Source organism: Musa acuminata, chromosome BXJ1-1 (genome assembly GCF_036884655.1).
Source record: "Musa acuminata AAA Group cultivar baxijiao chromosome BXJ1-1, Cavendish_Baxijiao_AAA, whole genome shotgun sequence".
Lineage (NCBI taxonomy): Eukaryota > Viridiplantae > Streptophyta > Magnoliopsida > Zingiberales > Musaceae > Musa > Musa acuminata.
In genome coordinates, this window is record NC_088327.1 from 4,237,075 (window position 1) to 4,258,009 (window position 20,935).

The 20,935-nt window shown below is 39.7% G+C and overlaps 2 protein-coding genes across 2 annotated transcripts; both read right to left on the reverse strand.

Moving 5' to 3' along the window:
• Positions 1–107: 107 nt before the first annotated feature.
• On the reverse strand, positions 108–16,883 carry LOC135594366 (ATP-dependent DNA helicase MER3 homolog). Its single transcript, XM_065087400.1, has 28 exons — positions 16,687–16,883; positions 16,145–16,265; positions 14,376–14,559; positions 13,477–13,638; positions 13,176–13,413; positions 13,052–13,088; positions 12,924–12,970; positions 8,079–8,116; positions 7,848–7,869; positions 7,529–7,741; positions 7,147–7,303; positions 7,006–7,057; positions 5,636–5,707; positions 5,481–5,530; positions 5,240–5,357; positions 5,085–5,148; positions 4,923–5,006; positions 3,949–4,074; positions 3,638–3,834; positions 3,369–3,557; positions 3,020–3,271; positions 2,842–2,891; positions 2,704–2,721; positions 1,309–1,391; positions 1,024–1,222; positions 813–850; positions 200–684; positions 108–113 (listed from the first exon to the last, which is right to left on the reverse strand). The coding sequence occupies exons 2-28, from the start codon at positions 16,222–16,224 to the stop codon at positions 108–110; spliced, it is 3,261 nt and encodes a 1,086-aa protein (XP_064943472.1). The 5' UTR covers positions 16,225–16,265; positions 16,687–16,883.
• Positions 16,884–17,103: 220 nt separating this feature from the next.
• On the reverse strand, positions 17,104–20,621 carry LOC135615900 (LRR receptor-like serine/threonine-protein kinase GSO1). The gene is made up of 2 exons (XM_065115007.1): positions 20,328–20,621; positions 17,104–20,253 (listed from the first exon to the last, which is right to left on the reverse strand). Exon 2 carries the CDS (start codon positions 20,243–20,245, stop codon positions 17,315–17,317), a length of 2,931 nt encoding a protein of 976 aa, XP_064971079.1. The 5' UTR covers positions 20,246–20,253; positions 20,328–20,621; the 3' UTR covers positions 17,104–17,314.
• Between the last annotated feature and the right edge of the window lie 314 nt (positions 20,622–20,935).

Genomic DNA, 20,935 nt, shown 5'->3' on the forward strand with positions numbered 1-20,935 from the left:
TTGGTTCAGGCACCAGTCATTCTTCCTTTGAAATCTAAGGTCGTGAGCAATAAAAGAAAAGGATGATGTGAGTAGTAATGCATGAAATTGTGGTAATATTGCCAAAGTTATGTCTGCGAATTCAAAACAATTAAAGAAATGAAAAGACACTCTTAAACCCAAGGAAAGATTCTGCCCTGAGGTTGTCATGTACACTTACAGAATGACCCTGAGAACAAATTGGGCTATCAGAAATTGGATTTGATTCATTGGAAAATGATCTTTTGCAGCCAACAGTTTGGACTATTTCCAGCGAGTCACTGCAGGGCTTGTTGCAGCCAGGTTGATGACAAGTCGGGCTAAGCTTGTAAGGAAGCTGTGGCTTTAGCACACTGTTGAGGTTACTAGTTGTCACGGCTCTTTCTGTCTCTGTCAGAAAGCTGACAGGGAGACTCAGTTCCTGGGAAACTTCACTAGGCTCTGAATCTATGAGGATTATGTGGTTTAGATCTGCCTCGACATCAAAACCTTGGTTCTTGGATGTGTCTCTCCTCAGAACTAAAGGTTGGCAGGCATAATCCATGACTTTTGATGTCAAGAGAGTTGGAAAACTTTTGGACTTCTTACGGATGTGCTCAAATATAATTTCTATGGACTTTGTTTTACATTCAGTTTCTGAAGGTTCCGGAGTCAAGGCATCCAATCCTGAAACAAATTTTGATTGTAAACACCGGGAAAATTCAAGGAAAAAAATTTGTTTCATAATTAGCTAAAGAGAGAGTTCAGGGGGTAGATTTTGGTAGGTATGATGGAGCAGCAAGTTGTACGCATACCTTTTCCAGTTTCTTCCTGCAGGAGATCAAAGCTGGGCCTATATCATTAATGCCGAGAGAACTGTGGTTAGTCAAGAATAAAAGTAGCAAAGTAGCAAGGTAGCAAGGAAGAGGAAGAGAAAAATTCATGATCCTACATGGTTGGCACATGTAATAGATATTAGCAATGTGACATTTGAGGTTGTACAAATAAGGTGGAAAAGCCACTTACATTGATGAATTTACCCTCAAGTTATCTAAATCCAGAGTTTCATCACACATGATCTTGGAGCTGCTTTTCTGATCATCCTCGATGAGATAAATTTCCTCTGGAAGTGCATAAGGCATAGAATCTTCACACAATGGTCCTCTAGTCATGATTGAATTGTTTCCCTTGGTAACTACAAGCTTCTCATGTACATCGAGGCCAACTTCGACATCAATGCAGTACATAAGAATTTGGCAAGAGGTAGATATAATTCAATTTAGGAACTCAGATGGAAATAGTAAATCTTACCATACTCTTCAAAGATTAAATCAGCTTTCAAAGTCACCCGTGCGTTCTGAGGACATGAGACAAGAACAGTAACAACATATGGGCTGCACACAAGTAGAGTACCTCAGCCATAGGTAAAGTATCAAAGGGTGCTTCTTTCTAATGATCGAGGACTAAATAGAAGATAAAACATTACAAACAGGAAAAAAAATCTCCCATCATCTTTCTTTTCAGCCATAAAACATTATTGTTATGTGTTATTGAAAGAATACTAGAAAATGACACAAAATAGTAAAAAGAAATTGATTTCCTTTACCACTTGATCGAGTTAAAATCATTCTATTAGAAAACTTACACGACGCACTATATTTTTCATATCAAGAAGTGGGTGCAATAATATGGATGATAAATATATGGCTTAGTCAAAACTGCATTTGACATGTTACTTGACTACGAAACTGAAATGACACTGCACAATGTTTTCATGTGAAAGCTAAAGACATGATTCAGACAAAGTTCAATTTGACATATTACTTGACTATGAAACTGAGGTGGCAAATTCCTTTTTTTCTTATACTGGATCTGCGCAATATTTTCATGTGAGTGATGCAGAGTTTTTAGACCAATTACACCAGTGAAACCTAGATTTAAGAAAATTTCTGAAGCCACTCAATGTCTGTTCAAGCTTCGGTGGGATTATGCATCTAGCCTCCAATATAGGATGCACGTCATGTGACAAAAACACAAGGAAACATCATACCTTGACAAAATACTTAATAGGATTGTCTGCATTATTTAAAAAACTCAATGTTGCAAAACAGATTATCTGATACAAAATTTCATATGCATGTACAGGACATGGAACAACATTATAGGGAGCCATCTCCGTGCTACCACCTTTATTTATACACATGCACCTGCATGTCACCTTGATTCAGAGTAACACTGTTGTGATCCTTACCATCTTCGGCAATTCCTATACTGGACTGCTATGATCAAATAGACATACTTTGCTTAAGAATTATCTTGGGCCAATTTAAGCTCCATAGGTTCTTAGTTAAAAATTGTATTTCATAGAATTATTAGTTGAGTTTGTAATTTCTTCAAAGTTCAAAAAGTTGGAATCATGTCTACTTAAAAGATTTAAATCTGTGGTCGATACTGGTTTTGATAACTGGTTGGATCAGTACAATATCTGTATGCTGCCAATATACCAACTTTTACTGCCCAATATCACTCGAAAAAAATTGGCGCCCAATGACAACAAGAACACTAAATTTGCCCAGTGACAACAATTGCCGACCTTCTTATGCATATCAACACACAAAAAAAAAGATGCAAAAAAGAGCTTGTAGAATCATATTATATAGGATGAAAAACTTGAAGAAAACAGTTGAATTTTTTTAGATATTGTACCTGGGAAATTCTTCAGCTCTGTAGTAAATAATCCAGACATGGTGGAAACATGAACAGTAGAAAAAGAAATGTTATGGTATCATAAACAAAAGCCATGAATTTATTATTCCTCGCAATTGGACCTATGCAGTAGAATACCTTATCTTTTCATGAAAGAGTATCATAGTATCTTCGTCTGAGCCTACCAACTGCACAAAAGACATTCTTTACACTTTCAGAACAACGAAATATTAAGAACAAGCGAGAGACTGAAAATTCATATATGGAATAAGGCTGCGTTGTATGCAAAGCAAGCAAACATAAGTATTAGACATACCATATCTGCATAATGGTGTTTAGTAGATGTAGCCGACAGACATGTGCGATTCAGTGTTACTATCAGTTTCAACTTTCCTGGCTTTTTGCATTCAGCCTCCTCCATCTTTATTTCGACCTTCGGAGGAAGTAATAACAGAGATTCTTTAACATGGTTTCCAAATGGATACTTGCGACCAGTAATTATTTCTATTTTTCTTGGATCAGCTGCTCCCAAGCTTTCGAATGAATTAATTCCTGCTGAATATAGTGCCTTACAATGAGGAAAAAAAAACACATTCAGGAAGAAGGTTATAGAGACGCCATTAATAAAATAATATAGCCAAGAAAAAGAGGCAGTCAAGTGAAACCTTTGCAGTGACCATTCCAATGCCAGGAAGTTGTTTCAGCAAGTAAGGACTGTTCTCCCAGAGTCTGTGGTGTAAGCATTTTGCCAGAAGAGTGGAAGTTATGGTTCCCTTGTAATTCTTTCTATAGATGAAACATTGTTTAATACATTTAGCAATCCTACACCCGCTCATGCATATTGAGTTCATGTCCTGCATTAATATCAACAACCCATGTAAGAAAAATATTAACAAGATTATGGGCTATATCATCAGCTACCAGCAGAGGAAACCTGGTTAAGGGATAAATCATGAACCAAAGGATCACCAGTCAAGCAGTCATTTGCTAGTACAAATATCTTCTCTTCTCTTGTCTGGATACGCTTTTTTCGTTTTCCATTTTCACTGAGCACATGGAATCGAAGCCGGCCTTCTTTATCAGAATTTACGTCATTCAGAAGTTTCTTCTCATTGCGCCTCAGTTGAATCCCTGAAGTATGGAGAAGGTGGTGTCCAAACAGGGATAGTGAGGTTAAATTACATCTATATCTGTTCCATTGAAACTACAAAGGGATTGTTCTTTATTCTATTTAAACCTACATACAAGATAACTCTTCAGAATGTGAAATGATACGAAGCACATCTTCTACACTGCAACTTCCAGGAGCGTTCACAATAAGCTTCATAGTATTAAATTTCAAGTAAAATTTTGTCATCAGGATACCAGGTTCTGCAATGTCAAAAGCTGAGTCAAAATTTTAAAAAAAAGTCACATTCTCTAAGTTACATGGATAGCATCATTGTAGGCAAAACTGCTGTTTCATCATTACCACTAACCCCACCAGATATGCACCAAACTAAAAATATGATGGAGACATTGAACCATTTCAAACTCCTATGCACCTAACAAGATACTATGAACAAGGATCTTTGCACACTGATTTAACCGAAGGAATTAAAGAGGCACAAATAAATGAACTGATAACAAAATTGGACTTCAACTTGGAGACAATTGTGTGATTCCACTGCAGTGGGTCACTTTCTTTTCAAATAAGTGCTATAGGAAAATGAAATTTCTGATAATAGAAGGCTTAACAAACTATTTCAAATTATTTCAAAGCACAAAACACTTTGATGGCCATCAAGCATTAGATGCCTGTCAACCAAAAGCAAGGATGATAATAAATGAAAAGCAATTTTCAACGGAAGGACAAGGTAGAGGAAGGAACGGAAACAATTCTAATGTAAATCAGGTGCAAGGTAGAGGAAGCAAATACTCTATGGAGCATCATCAACTGTCATCATATGACCTTTATTGGCAATCCACGTTCCTTGATATAATGCAAAATCTATGTTTTCCTCAGTTAGTTAACAGAAGAGAAGAAAAGTATCTTTAGCTTTAAAAGAAAAGAAAAGGCATGCATTATGTGCACTGAGCATTTACATGAATTCAGTCAAATCAGTTAGTAGTGATTTTGTTACCAAAATAAACAGTGATTTTGAATTATGAGGTAAAGTTTTCTGGAAATCAGTCAAATCCATACTCAAAATTGCACAAAACATGAGATACATAGGTACCTAAAGGTTTTAGCAGAAAACCATCATCATCTGTCCAGATCATTCCATGTTCTGACAACTCCTTAATCTTTTTAACACATATTTCTGTGATGAAAATAAGAATATTGGGATCACAAAAGTTGAGGACATACAGCTTAACAATTTTACAAATTGTGAAATAACCTTGCATGTGCTTTTCCAGACATTCATGAGGAATTCCTCTCTCTATGCCGTAGTTTTCTGGATTCTGAGTTTACAAATGTGGACTCAGATAACTGATATCAAATAACACATACAGATACAAAGTACAAACAACATAAATAGTGATGAAAGTGTACCTTCTTTATCCTGACATACAGGTATGAACATTTTAGCCACTCAATCGCTAAGCATATATCAGATATTATCAGTTGAACGATTTCGGCCGTCAGATGCTCCATTGCACATGTAAGCAATCTAAATCATAGGATTGTTATAGACAGAACCTAAGCATATAATTAAAACGACATATAAAGCTAGAAGAAGTAAACAAGAAAGTTCATAAGTCCAAATGCTTCTGAATAGGAGTTTGTGACATACTGAGACTCAACCATTTCACATCCATTTAGGAGGTTCTCGTACAAATGCACCTATAACATGAATTAGAGAGAGCTCAGATAATAAATTTTATCAGGGAAAAGCCTTCGAGTAAATAGAACAAGCATATGTCAAAAGGAATATTATTTGGATATAACTGTGTCCCTTCTTGTCATTATTATAACTGTTCCTGCATCATCAAATGGTGGCCGTCCAGCCCTGCCACACATCTGCAGAGACCCAAGTATAATGTTTTACTTTCTTAAAAGCAGTACGATACAGAGATTATTTGTAATAAGCTTAAAAAGTATAATGACATGCAAGGGTCACAATAACTACTCTTCAGCCATACATTCATATTAACCTGATCCTATTTTTGATATTGTCCAGAAATCATGATCACACAATAAATATGTAGTCACCGGCTCCATAAATTTGGTATCAGTTACACTTAATAGAACCCAAGAATAAAATCTGTCTCTTACTGTTATCAATTGTCCGTCAGACTGGTATGGTACAATTATCAAACCATACAATATGTCAGCATGGATCTGTACTAATTGGCACAGGAGGGAGGGAAGGTGGAGGAGGTATGGATTTGCTTACTGATGTTAATGAGCTGGACAGAGTGGATGGAGACAGTGGACAGATGGGAAGCATTGGTGACGTTGCAGCCAACAAGGAGAGCCACAGAGGTGTCAGTTACTATTGGTGCGGATGGCATAGGTCTGCTATCAGCAGCTAGTGACAGAGATGATGGAAGCATGGGCATAACATGCAAGGGGATCATGTGAGAGTTCAAGAGTAGGTTGCAGGGGCATGTGATACTGGCAAAGCCAGCAAGGGTAACAGGGAGGAAGAGAACAGTGAGGAACAAAAAAGTTCGGGAAAAAATGATGATGGAGAATAAGATTTGTGGTTATAAAATCAGGTATCAGTATCAGATATTAGATTTACCATCTGGTACAACCTAAAACTGAAAGATCATCAGTCTATGACTGTCATGCTATAAACCTAGTATCGAAATGGACCGGGCAAAATTTTTTGATCCAGGTATAGGTTTGGCTATTGGATCAGCAAATATCAATCCATACAGACTACTATAACCAAAACTCAAATCCTAAAACTATGGGAATGGTGAAACAAAGATTATTCTTGCACGTACATGGATAAACATAAATCCAGCAAACCAAATGCATTCATTAAGATTAAAAAAATCAACTTTTGACTTTTAAAAAGTCACAATTAAGATGAATATGCAAAATAATATCAAGCGAGTTTCGAAGTTCGAACAATTCACCAACCATGTGAACACAGGCTTTAGCTGTTAATTATATGCTAAAACCTTGAATCAAGGTGAAATACTGCTGGTTTTTCTTCACATTGTGCAAGTAAACAAATATACCAGAATTATCAGCCAAAAAAGCCAGCAAAATAAATTGATTTTTCATCCAAGTGGCTAAGCTTCAGGTTTTTTAATCAGTTTCAGGATATGGCACAGAGGAAGATAAAGGCAACAAGTAATTACCTGCAATACCATAGATAGCTCATATTCCATGTAGAGACCCTTCTCTCTGTTACTGTGGGAAAAAAAAAAGCAAAATCAATAAGAATTTGTGTAAATTTCAAAAATAAGCTGAGCTTAACTTTAAGTGCAATACAAACTTACAAATACTGTGTTGATTTGACCACTACTGTATGTGCCGGTAGATTGATCCCATGTGCAAGTGTGTTTGTAGTGCAGAGTATCTGGAGGTCGCCTTTCAGGAAGAGACCCTCAACAAGGTTACGGTCCTTCATGCAAAGCCCACCATTATGATAACCAACTGCAAAGAAAAGAGATGGCAGTTGATCACATGAACATTCGTGAACAAATCTCAATCAGATAATCTATTTCAAAACATCAAGGTAACTTTCAAAGATAGACCTCAGGTGAAGAGAAGAAATAACTAACGAAAAAGTAGACTGCATAATTAGGTAATATGTGCTTATGTTACTACTTGTCTCAAGCTGTCTGTACTAGATGCTGTGAGAGGACACAGAAATTATACCACCATGAATGATGCATGATTGCATTTGCTTGTCAGTAAAAGAGAGAGAAGCTTCCTTTAGTTTCTGCTGTTGTTCTATGGATTTTATGAACGGATTTGAATAACCAAGACTCATTGCAATCTGAGAAAGGCATTGTGCTGATTCTAGTGCTCCTTTTCTGGTAGAACAGAAGATTAGTGCTGATTTCCCTCTTGAATACTGCATGAGGATATCTGTAATATACTCTCATGACTTATAACTGCTTGAAATTGCAATAAAACAAACCAGGAAATTGGAGAAAAGAATGAGCTGTTCAAAAGATTTAACTTTTTTTCTTACCAAAAATAAAGTTCTGAAGGCGCTGCACCAAGTAATCAGATGATACAGCATAAGAACCACAAACAAAATGATACAGTGTAAGAATAAAAAATTACTATTGATCATATAACAAATGAAAGGTTAGAGCTTCTTGTCTTTGATGATCACTGGAACCTAAAATAAGTGACAGTGACTAGTGCAATATCACGTCAAAATTACTAAAATAAAGAATGTAAAAGGCCAGAAATTTACCCTCTCAAACAAAAAGTCATTTTTTGCTGGGGCATAGCCTGCATGGATGATAATAATCAATGATACAACATAAAAATGTAAAGTACACAGATTTAAGATAAAATAAAAACATCTAGTCCCTTGTACCATATAAGCCACTAATTCATTAAGCAAAACTTTGAGGAAAACATTGTTTCACACATCCATATGGAGAAGCATTATGCAGGCAATAGGTGTAGAGCTTAATGATATGTTACATGGATCTTTTAATGTCATTGTGATCTGTAGAGTCATATGTTTAGTTAAATTAAAAATATTTTAGTTTTTATTCATAGTTTCTATTAAAGCCTTTTCAGGTCTTTCTCTACTCTTCTCATGTCACTATTAAAGCCTTACATGGATCTTTTAATGTCATTGTGGTCTTTCTCTGTTTAATGTCATTGTGATCTCTAGGTTTCTTGAGCACATGTCCATACCAGTCCATACCACTGCTGATAGAGTGCTAAACTTTAAAATACTAAAGGAGTCATACATCTCTTGTTACATATTCTACTTAAACCCTAGTACACCTCATACTTGTTGTATAAAGATTGAATTTGGCTTCCTTTTACCATTCTTCTGCATCCATTATCATATACCTATATGTTGTATATACTATATACGCAAGATATGTTAGAATGTTGACCACAAATGGGATACATCTTTTCTACTAAATGTCAATTCATGATTCGTAGAGCAAGAACAATTTCTAAGAGAGTTCTTTGATTGATACTACTTAAAACTTACAGGTTATTCAGTTCGCATAGCAGACAGAATTTGCAATTAACACATTGGGATAGTAACAAAAAGAAATACATAGTTTGGAGTGAACGTTTAAACTGGAGTTACCAATATCATGATACAACAAGAATTTCAGTTTTGCATTTTGCAGCATGCATGCTGATAGAAGCTGTGCTATCTGGTACCTCTTGGCACGTTCTCTGCCAGTTGACAGAGTATGCGAATGTGCCGAGTCAACACTATGAAACCAAATGGATAAAAACTAAAGGACTGAGGTGGCAACGTCTCTTTTCATTTACTAGTACCTAACTAGTCAAAAAAGTATTTTGCTAATTAGCTCAAATGATAGAATTATAAACATAGTACTCCAAAGATGGTGCAAAAAGAGAAAGGATGCGATCAAAAGAAGATGAGAAGGACAAATTGACATATTGAGACCACTGTTCAGTTTCATTTTCCTTATCAGTGAAGTAAAATAAATAAATCTTTGTTTGACTGGTGCCTCAAAAAAATGGATCATTACCTTTTACTATTAAATCCCTTTCTAGTCTCTTACATCACACAAATCAAATGGTTAGGTATGAGTATGACAATGGAGTTCATAAGAAATATGTAATATGGAACAGAAGTGCCATCTAGACAGTAAGAAATGGATGCAGAAAGAGAAAACAAAAGAACTGAAAAAACAAAAAGAACTGTTGGGATAAGGCAGAAATACCAGAGAAAAAAGAAAATTAGGAAATTAAATTATCTGAAAACTGGGGAATTGTTTTTTATATTCTATTTGAATTAGTAAATAAATTTTGATTATACATCTTTGTGATATATAAGAAACCAACCAGAAAATCAGACCTATACAACATAGGAATTGCAAACCTTATTATCTTTTGTAAATGTGAGATCAACAGCTCAGCAACATTTTCACAACTTTCCTATGTTATAATCAAAATGAAACTGCAACGATTCCGGGACAAAAGAGTAACCACCAAAGCTTCTAAGAAAATATCTTGTACTAAAGAATGGATATCAAGCATTTCTCCATAGAAAAAGTGAAAATACATATTCACTATTCAAACTCGAAAATAATCTTTCATTTACTTTCTATTATCATCTTGATTTATGATGATGGTAGTGATGCTAGTGGCAGTGATTTCATTTACTTTCATATGCTAGTGGGAATAATTATGGTGTGCAGTAATGGGGCTAATTACATATTATCCCTTGTAGTTAGACACTCTTAGCATCCTGATCCCTAGGTTTAAAAAATTTACATTAGAATTCCTATAGTTATGAAAGTGAAACATCTAGGTCCATTTACCCTAACATCGTCGATTTTACTAACGAAAACATGAAAATAATGGACAAAAAAATAATTTCAATGTTTCAATTGGTAGTAGCGAACAGTGTCGATGGTGGCAGATGATGACACCACTAGAGGCCACAGATGTCTCTTGTGGATGAAGAGAGTAACGGCGAGAGATAAGAGTCGCTCTACATCTGTGTCGACACCAATGCAAATACAAAGTGGCAAAAGGGCCGCTCACTGCATAGGCATCGACGCAATTGCCGAGTAATGAAAGGGTCGTTCACTGTATTGGCACTTGCATCGACGCCGATGCAGATGCCAAACGACCCTTTCGCCGCTCGATAACTGTGTCGACGCCGACGCAGATGCAGAGTAGCGACACTCTGCATTTGTGTCAGCACCTATATAGATGTCAAGCAGCCCTTTCGTCGCTCAGCAACTACGTCAACACCTAGTGAGCAATCCTTTTGCTGCTCTGCATCTACATCAATGACCCTTTCATTGCTCACCAACTGCGTTGACGTCAACGTAAATGCAAAGCGGCCCTCACCTCTCGTCATTGCTCTCCTTATCCACAACAACCACTCACGACTCCCAACGGCGTCACCATCTGCCGCCATCAACTGAAATGTTGAAATTACCTTTTTATCCATTATTTTTATGTTTACATTGGTAAAGCCAATGGTGTTAGAATAAATGGACCTAGATATTTTACTTTCATAACTATAAGGATTCCAATATAAATTTTTTAAGCTGGGACACCGGAATAATAAGGAGGCCTAACTACAGGGGGTAATCTATAATTAGCCCGCAGTGATGTTGCCTCCTCCCACGAGAAGTGATGCAGGTCTTAAGGTGGTGTAGGGTCCCAAGATGGCATGGAGCCTGATGTTGTGTGGAGGAAAACCATATTTGATATCCCTGGTGAGATAGGCTGATTCACCATCTTGGTGTACTAACTTCCAATGTTGCATATAGCATCAATTTGTACATGATGGTATTTGTGCTCTTTGTCCCCCTCCAGTTAGCTATTTGAGGTGATAATGGTGTCATGACAACAATAGGCAATGGTGTTAGTAAAAGCAATGTTGATATCGTTATGATTGTAGAAGTGATGCAGGTCTCAAGGTGGTGAAGGGTCCCAAGGTGGCATGGGGCATGATGTTGTGTGGAGGAAAACCATGTTTGACGTCCCCGATGAGATAGGCATGATTAACCATCTTGGTGCACTAACTTCCACTGTTGCATATAGCATCAATTTGTACATGATTGTATTTGTGCTCTGTCCCCCTCCAATTAGCTATTTGTGGTGATAATAGTGTCATGACAACAAAAGGCAATGGTGTTAGTAGAAGCAATGTTGATATCATTAAGATTGTAGAGGTGAAATTAGCAGTCGAGTAGTGGTAGTGGCAATAATAGATAATGGCGAAAGCTAGCAACAGTAATTGTGATGGTGATAGTATTGACAGCAGTGGTTGCAATCGCAAGATGGTGCGAGGGTAGTGGAAGTAGTGTCAGCAGAAGCAAATAGAGGCAAAGAAAATGAGAAAAGAGATGGTGCTAATAGTGGTTCTGGTGCCAGTGATAGAGAGTATCAAAGGAAAAAAAATGACGTGGCGGTGGTTGAGTAGTGAGAACGACAGTAAAGCCATGCTAATACAGTAGTTGCATTCAGATGCAAATCCCTTCTTAATAGCAAAATAGCTACCTTGTTCATACAAATATTAATATTATTGATCAAACAGAATTGCAAAACAAGTATCAGACATTTGATAAATAAAGGAAAGAAAGACAGAAAAAATTGTAAACAAAGATTTTCTGGTGAGGTACACTGAATTCATTTTTTTCTTGTAGAAGCAACTGAACCTCATCTTGACCATGTGCCAGCGAGGCCATTTCCATTACTTCAAATTTCAAACTAGCCTCAGTAACCACTCTAGTTACCTGCCATTTAAATCACTCTTTGAAGATTTTGGAGAACTATTTTGTACTTTTCAAAATTCTTTACAAAATTGAGAAGTTAGATAACAAATTTTAAAAAATAAAATTTCATGAACACATTTTCTTGAGAATTTTTCTTATAGAAGACTTGAAAATTCTCTCGAAGTAAACACACCCTACATCAGCAACTAATATAGTATGCAGTTATGTACTACATAGACAATTAGTAAATGTGCATAGTGGTGTCTTAGAGGCAAATACTGAAGAAATATGACATAAAGTATAAGGAAACAGTGCTGAAATTTTGACTAGTTTGATAATCAGTTATTAATGAGTGAAGCCCAAATCAAGAGTATAAACTACTGAATGTTGGTTGCTTTAATCAGGAGTTCCAATATAAAAGTTAATGCCAATCATTTTTGTACTGGAGAACCCTAATAAATTGTTGCTTATATAAGTATATAATTTTTTGCCTTTCACCAATGCAAATATATAAACTCCTCTTGTCCTGGTCCTGATCTTTTATGATAGACAACACCTCTGTTCATAAAAAACTAATAATTGCTTCATTGGACCTTAATCCAACTCAAAGTCACTGACTAGTTTAGTGTATTTTCCCTCAACTATAACACGGCAAATCTCAGACACTGTTGTTTCTGGCTTTTATATGGTTTCAAGTTTAAACTTTCAACAGTCATAAAACTATGAGCACCTTCAGCAAATGCAGTAAAATATTCTTGAACTCTTTGTAGAAAAATGAAGAAATTAATAGAAAAAGAAAGGCAAAAAGATGGACATTGGCATGGTTAGATAGGAAAATGAAAGCTTGTTTATACCGAAGACTTTGGTCATCAATTGTACTGGCCTCATCTCTTCTCCAAATCTGTAATGCATGCAATAAAAGGATTTAAAAGCAGCTGTTGGGCCAACAAACTGCTGTTAGATTAGATTTACCATAGAATACCTTTTAATTCCTTGAGCTGGAACCGAGAGCCATTCAGCTGAAAATATCAAATCCAAAAAAGGGACAGCTCAGTGCTATCTTGAGATCCTTGAAGAAAATTACAATAAAATCAGTTACAACCTACCTATGTCTTGAATATTTGGAATTGTTGCAGAAACTGCAAGGAATCGAACATATGCTAGAGGACTAGAGCGCATCTCAGAAATTCTGGAAAGCATCTTTATTCTACTAATTATTGCTTCCAAAGTAGCTCCACGAGGATCATTGAGAAAGTGAACTTCATCAATGAGTACGAGCGCAATATCACTGAAGAAACTCAAATCACCATTCCTTGCACCATGACGGGTGACAGCATCAAACTTCTGTAATGCCAAAATCCAGATTAAAAAGGACCAAGGTAACTAAATATAAAGTTGATCCCTTACCTCAGGAGTAGTTAGAATGATATCTGCCTCTTGTATGTTCTTTGCCTTATAAGATTCATTATCACCTGTCATCTCCAAGCACTTAATTGCCAGTGAATGAAACTTCATACACCAATCACGAAGTTTTTCTTGTACCAAGGCCTTTGATGGAGCTATATAAATCTACACACATGTCAAATAACAGAATGAAAACTAGGTAAATATTTGACAAGTATTCTAACTTATGCTACCAGAACAATATTTAAATTATCAGGAATATATGTGCCTCGATAAGTAAAATAATTTTGCATTTGCACCTTGGTGAATCGATAAAGTGCAGGCCTTGGTACAATGGTAAGGTAGCTCCTTTGCAACTTGAGAGACTAGGGTTCAAGTCATGGAAACAATCTCTAAATATAGAGATACGGGTACATATATTGACCCTCCCTGATTCCCACGTTGGCAGAAGCTTTGTGCATTCGGTTTAGTCTTTACCTTAGGTAATATTTACTAGTGTATATTTGTTTTGTCTATTTGGTTTAAGTATCAAGAATTTTTTAGATGGTATAGGAATTTAAAGGCAGTTTATTCATTCTACAGGCTTTGAGTTGTACAGCTGAATGAGAATTTGTCCCAAAAATGAGTGACTGAGAATTCAGAGATCAACTACCAGAATGATGTACCGAATGGCTGCCAAGATACAATGCACTCACAATTGCAAAGATAGTATCAATTAGGAAAATGGTCTAACTGACTTGTCCATTCAGAACTATTGTATCATATTTGGAAACTTAGAGGTTAGGATGTATGGAAATATTTTCAATAGCTTGTTCTGAAGTTATAATCAATGAACATTTCAAATCTGACAGTTGTAAAAGAAGCATTATGCACAGTAGAATACACCTGAGTCAGAAACTTACTGTCTTAAGTGTTCCTTTTTTATGATTGAATTTCCCCTCTGAAGAAAGGAACTTTGACATAAGCCTAAGAATGCAGAGCTCGAAGAGCACTGTTTTACCGCTTGCAGTTGGTGCTGAGATGACCATGTTTATATCCGAGAGGAAGCAGCCAGAAAAACATTCACTCTGCAAAGAATTGAAGTACCTGCAATAGACAAACAGCACTATGTATAGAATTAACGATACTATCAACATTTTCTTTAGCACAAGTGCCTAGAAACATAATGCTTAGATATTTGTGCACATAGATTCAAATACATAGAGTACACTAAATGAATTCACAATTTACATGACCTTTTGAAATGGGACCAATTATGTATTATCCCCTATAGTTAGACCTTTTTATAATCCCGATCCTTAAACTTAAAAAACTTATATTGAAATCCCTATGGTTATAAAAGTAAAATATTTAACTTTATTTACCCTAATGTTGTCGGCTTTACAAACGAAAAATATAGCACATGACAGCACATGCATGAATGATATGAAAATAATGGACAAAATATAATTTCAACAGTGGTGGCAAACGGTAATGCCATGGGTGGCCGTTGTGGTCACGATCGACGAGAACGATGTGGTGGTTAGCCTTACTGATGTTGATCAAAATATCGACGACGAAAAGGAAGAGGAGGCAAAATGGTAAGGCATTTGCGTCGACACCAGAAGAGATAGAGGAGGGAGGTGAGGCATCTACATCAGCACTGCACCGCGCTACCTCCTCTTCCTCCTATGGCATCACTCTACATCTGCATCGGTGCCGGAGGAGGAAGAGGAAACAGGTGAGGCATCTACGTCGGCGTCGCACCACTCTGCCTCCTTTTCATTCTTACCGACCACTGCATCATTCGGTGTTGCACGGCATTGCCTCCTCTGCGTCGACACTACACCGCTCTGTCCCATCTTCATTCTCGCCAACCACTATATTGTTCTGTGCGACATCGCACTACCTCCTCTGCATCAACGTTGCACAGCTCTACCTCTTCTTCATTCTCGCCGACCACTACATCGCCATAAGAGGAAGAGGACGAAGAGCGGTGCGGCACCGACGTAGATGCCTCACCTGCCTCCTCTTCGTTCTCACCGACCACCACATCACCGAAAAAGGAAGAGGAGGCAGAGCATTGTCGCGCCGACACAAATGCCTCCTCTTCCTTCTCGTCATCAATGTTCGGATCGAAATCGGTAAGGCCAACCACCGCATCATTCTCGTCGACCACCACCACAGCAACCATCTACTGCGCCATTGTCCGCCACCACCACTAAATTTTTTTTTTGCTCATTGTTTTCATATTATTCATGCACGTGCTATCATGTGTTGTATCTTCCGTTGATAAAGCCGATAACATTAGAGTCAATGAGATTAAATGTTTCACTTTCATAATTATAAGGATTTCAATGTAAATTTTTTATGTCTAAGGACCAAGATGCTATAGAGGTTTAACTACAGGAATAATCTTTAATTAGCCCTATAAAATGCTTTGATTTTACAAATAAGTAGAACAGATTATGACCTGCTTTGTAAAATTATTTTCAAAGAAACAATAATTTTTTTCCAATAAACCTAGAAGTAAACACTCCCTCTAATGTTTGAAAAAATAGGAGAAAATATACAGCAGTTTGAAAAAGACTAACCCGGTTCCAGGGTCCACAATTATTCATTCTTCCCATTTCACAGTTTTAAAGAAAAAAATCAAACAACCGAGGAAGTCATAATTTTCATCATTCACCACCTGAAATTAAATGTGGAACGGAAGGGTTGTGGCAAGTCAGCTACAGGAATCAACGAGTGTTGATCTCTATATAATCCCATTTCTTAGTTCCTGCTGAAACTTGCAAGGATTTACACAGAATCTGGCAGGCAAAAAAGACAAAGAAGAATGCTTAACCAATTAGATCAAAGAAATAGGAGGGAAAAAGAAAAAGAGCGATACCCAAATCGACACATATCTAACTCCCAAATGGGTACACTTAGTCACAGCATTAAGACAACTAGTATGAATGAGATCGGAATCAACTCCAATGTCAGATATTAATCGAAACAAACCAATTTCGTCTGAGATATTATCCGAATCCTACATCGATCTACAACGTCAAATGCGAAACCCTAACCATCCTCAACAGTCGTACTTCACGAAAACTACTTACAGAGACCTGATGAACAGGTTTAGCCCTTCCCACCAAAGAAAACACAAAGAAATGGCTCCGATCTAAAAGAAGATCCAAATATGAGTCAAATCTAACCAACACCAGAGGAATCAACCTAGGAGTTTACCTTCTTTACAGGATATAGGGATTGGCCTCGGGAAAAGGACGACGGGATGGAAGAGAGTAGAAGCAGAAGGAGCGGGAAGGCTTGGCGACTTACTTCTCATTGCGATGTAGCCCGAGACAGAGCGAGCGAGAGAGAGAGAGAGAGAGAGAGAGAGAGAGAGCCTTCCTTCGCAAGGGTCGGGAAGCAATGAGCGCCGGGAAGACGGAAGATGGACCGCCTCGGCTTTCTCCCCCTTTTATAGGCGAATGTTAACGAGTCCCGTAGTTTAAAGCTACTGTTGTATTGAATGAATGCATTGGCGGGATGACACGATATAAACAATTTAACCAATTGAAGAGTTAATAGAAAAAAGAGAACCCGTAAAATTACCTAAAAATTAGCCAACGTGGCTAAGTTTTCGTGCTTTGCATGATAGACTATGTCTTTAATGGGCCTTTGCACTCCTTAATAAAAACATTTGTACGTTACAAGTCTCGCAAGCGCTAAACCGTGAAGGAAGAAGAAGAAGAAGAAATCGAGCACCGATAGAATGATATCAGAAGTGATCAGCTCACGATTCTGAATCATCCAAGTCGGTAAGAAGAAGAAGAAATCAAGCACAAATAGAATGATCTCAAAAGTGATCAGCTCACGATCCTGAATCATCCAAGCCACCAACTTCCATCTTCTGTTGGAGAATGCTAGTCTCAGAGGTAGAGCTCTGCTTCTCTGATGAAGTAACCATGCTCGTAGAACCAACCTTCCAGAAACTCTCGAACCTGTCACCGCCACCACCGCCCCGTCTCTCTTGCTTCTCTTTACACTCCTCGCCGTCGGAATTCGAGACGGAGACCTCTCTCCATTTGCTCCACAACCTGATGATGATGCAGAGCAACACCACACAGACGACAGCTGAAATGGAGACGATCGCAACTATGATGCCTGCCACTGCTGCATTGGACAGTCGACTCATGTCAGAGCTTGATGATCTTGTTATACAAGCAGTCAGTGGTGCACCGCAGAGTTTGGTTGCAGTGAAGGAGCTAACTGGGAAGCTCGAGAGCCCTGCGGGAATCCAGCCATAAAGAAGGTTGTTCGATAGATTGAGTCGATGGAGACTGGTGATCTGCTCCAGAGAAGCAGGGATTCGCCCGTCGAGATGATTGAAAGAGAGGTTAAGCCTCTCTAACTTGATAAGATTTCCGAGAGACGAAGGGATGTCTCCTGACAAGTGGTTTCTGCTCAAATCCAGCATCACCTGAAGCTCAATCAGCTGTCCGATCTCCGAAGGTATCGAACCAGTCAAGGAGTTCTCAGAGAGCCTCAGTTCATAGAGCTTCTTGCAGTGTATAAGCACTGCGGAAGGTATGGTGCCGGTGAGGTTATTCCGCTGCAGGTTGAGAACGTTTAGCGAAGTGAGCCTCCCGAGCTCCGGCGGGATCATCCCCGAGAGATGGTTGTCTTGTAGAGAGAGTTTAAGAAGCCCTGAGCAGTTCCCGATCTCTGCTGGTATCTGTCCACTGAGCTCATTCCATGATAGGTCGAGCTCTCCAAGAGAGTGCAGGTTTCCCAGCCAAGAACGGATGGTACCTGTGACCCTGTTCTTTCCAAGTAGGAGGTGAGTTAGTCTGGTGCAGTTTGAGAGGTCGGAGGGGATTTCCCCGGTGAGGTTGTTGGAGGACATGTCGAGGAAATCGAGCCATCGAAGGCGGCTGAGTTCGGAGGGGATGCCGCCCTGCAACAGGTTGTGGCCTAGTCGAAGACGGGCCAGGTTTGTTGACTCACCGAGTGTCGGAGGAATTACGCCGGAGAACGCATTGTTGGTCAAGTCCAGTTTGACGAGAGCGTTTGAGCCCAAGAGCGGTGAGATGCTCCCGGTGAACCTGTTGTGAGACAGGTTGATGATGGCGAGATGTTTGAGAGAGGAGAACAACGAGTCTGGGATCGGACCCTCGAGCGAGTTGTTGTACAACGTGATGAGGTTCAACTCGGTGAGGAATCGGAAGGTCGGAGGAAGAGTCCCCGAGAGCCGGTTGTCAGCCAAAGCCAAGGCCTGGAGCTTGTTGCAGTCGCCCAGGCTCGGAGGAATGGGGCCTGAGAGATCATTCTGCCGCAGCTGAAGCACTACCAGATTCGTGAGCTTCCCAATCGTCTCAGGGATCGGCCCACTGAAACTGTTCCCGAAGAAATCGAGCTCTTCCAAGCTCGAACAGTTCGTCAATTCGTGCGGTATGATCCCGGTCATCTGGTTCTCGTACAAGAACAAGAGCTGTAGCCTCTGCAACTTGCCGATCTCTGCCGGAATGCTGCCTGTTAGACCATTGTGGAAGAGCGACAGCATCTGCAGGTGGCTCAGGTTTCCCAGCCGCGGCGGTAAACCCCCGACCAAGCTGTTGTTATGGAGCACGAGATCGACGAGGTTGGTCAAGCGATCGATGTCCGACGGAATCCCGCCGCTCAAGCTGTTGTTCGAGAGATCGAGCGAGCGGAGCGAGATGCAATCCATCAGCCCCTGGATCGTGCCCGACAGGTGGTTTCCGGCGAGGTAAAGATTCTGCAAGCTTGAACTCTCGTCGCAGAGGTCTCCGGAGATGCTGCCTTGTAAGAGATTGTTCGACAGGACCAAGTACCGCAGATTCTTCAGCTGCCTCGTGGAGATGCTGATGGCGTCGGATAGGTTGTTCTTCGACAGGTCGAGGATTCGCAGCAGAGTCAAGCGATTCAGCTGAGGAGGAATGGTGCCATTGAGGGCGTTACCCAGCAAGTTCAGGTAGCTCAAGCTCGAAAGACCACCCAGAGCAGTGGGAATGGAACCAGAGAACTGGTTATTCGCCAGATTAAGAACCTGCAAGAAGGCCAGTCTTCCAATGGACGAAGGGATTTCCCCCTGGAGCATGTTGTCCGCCATGGACAGAACTTGGAGAGCACTGCAGCCACCGAGTTCGCCAGGCGTTCGACCGGTAAGCCTGTTCTGCTGCAGGTTGAGGGTCTTGAGGCGGTTCAAGTGGCCAATCTGGGCGGGGATGCTTCCGTTCAACTGGCATTGGGCGAGGCCAAGAACCTCCAACCCAGTGCAGTTGCCGAGATGTGGAGGGATCGTCCCTGACAACATGTTGTCTCCCAGTCGCAGAACCTTGAGATCTGTGAGAAGGCCGATCTCGGGAGGGATGAAGCCGGAGAGGGAGTTGGAGAAGAGCAGCAGTTCTCTGAGGCGCTTGAGCATGCCGATCTCAGGGGGGATGGGTCCGGCGAGGGAGTTGGAAGACAGGTCGAGCGTCTCAAGGAACGCAAGACCCGCGAACTTGGAGGAGACAGAGCCGGAGAGGCCGTAGCCGGACAAGTTGAAAGCGACGACGTGATTCCGGTCATCCGAGCACGTGACTCCATTCCAGCTGCACGTATCAGGAAGCCCTGGCGACCAGCTCGCCATGGCTCCTCCGGGGTCGATGAGGTCGGACTTGATGGCGAGAAGACGAGCAGCAGTACTCGTGGGGGTGCCTCCGCATGCGATCATCGCCACGAAGCTCCACGTTGATAGGGACAAGGCAAGCAAAAGGAAGTGCTTCGTCATGAAACCCATTCTGGAACCTGTATCAACAATGAGTTGGATCTCGAAGCAGTTCGCACTAGATTGCCGAAGAAGATGAGAGAGAGAGAGTCACCTGCACCGACAGAGTACGCCGTCGGAGTCTGAGATCGATCACCATGTGTGAGTGAGCAAGGAAGGTGAGCTATCTTAACATGACACAGCGAGTACGTGCATCCGATTCCATGGGTTGCGATGGAGCCAAAAACATGATTCAGAGCTTTCTTCAACCAAAGCTCACCTAATGCATAAAGAAGGAGAAGCCGGCAGCAGAACTGTCACAACCACCCCACCGAAGGAAGCCATGTTCATCACCCATATGTGGGTGGCCGGGCTTCTTCTCTTGGTCCCCAAACAGAGAACCTATCTGAGGAGATAACCCAAACCAATATAATAATACCTTAATTACTGAAATATTTCAAGAAAATGAGAAATAAAAAGGCAAACACAATATTTATATACTATTTATATATATAAATAATACAATTTAAATTTATAATTATTTTCTTTCACATAAGAAAGAAGCTTTGGATGCTTGAATTATTTATTCCTTAAGAATTACTTCAGAAATGAAAGAATATTTGTGAACCCCAACATCACTTTTCAAAGGACAAAAGGGAATTGGTAGAAATAAACCAAAAGTAGCTTAGGATTTTAGGAACGAGGAAGCTGCGGAGGTCCGTA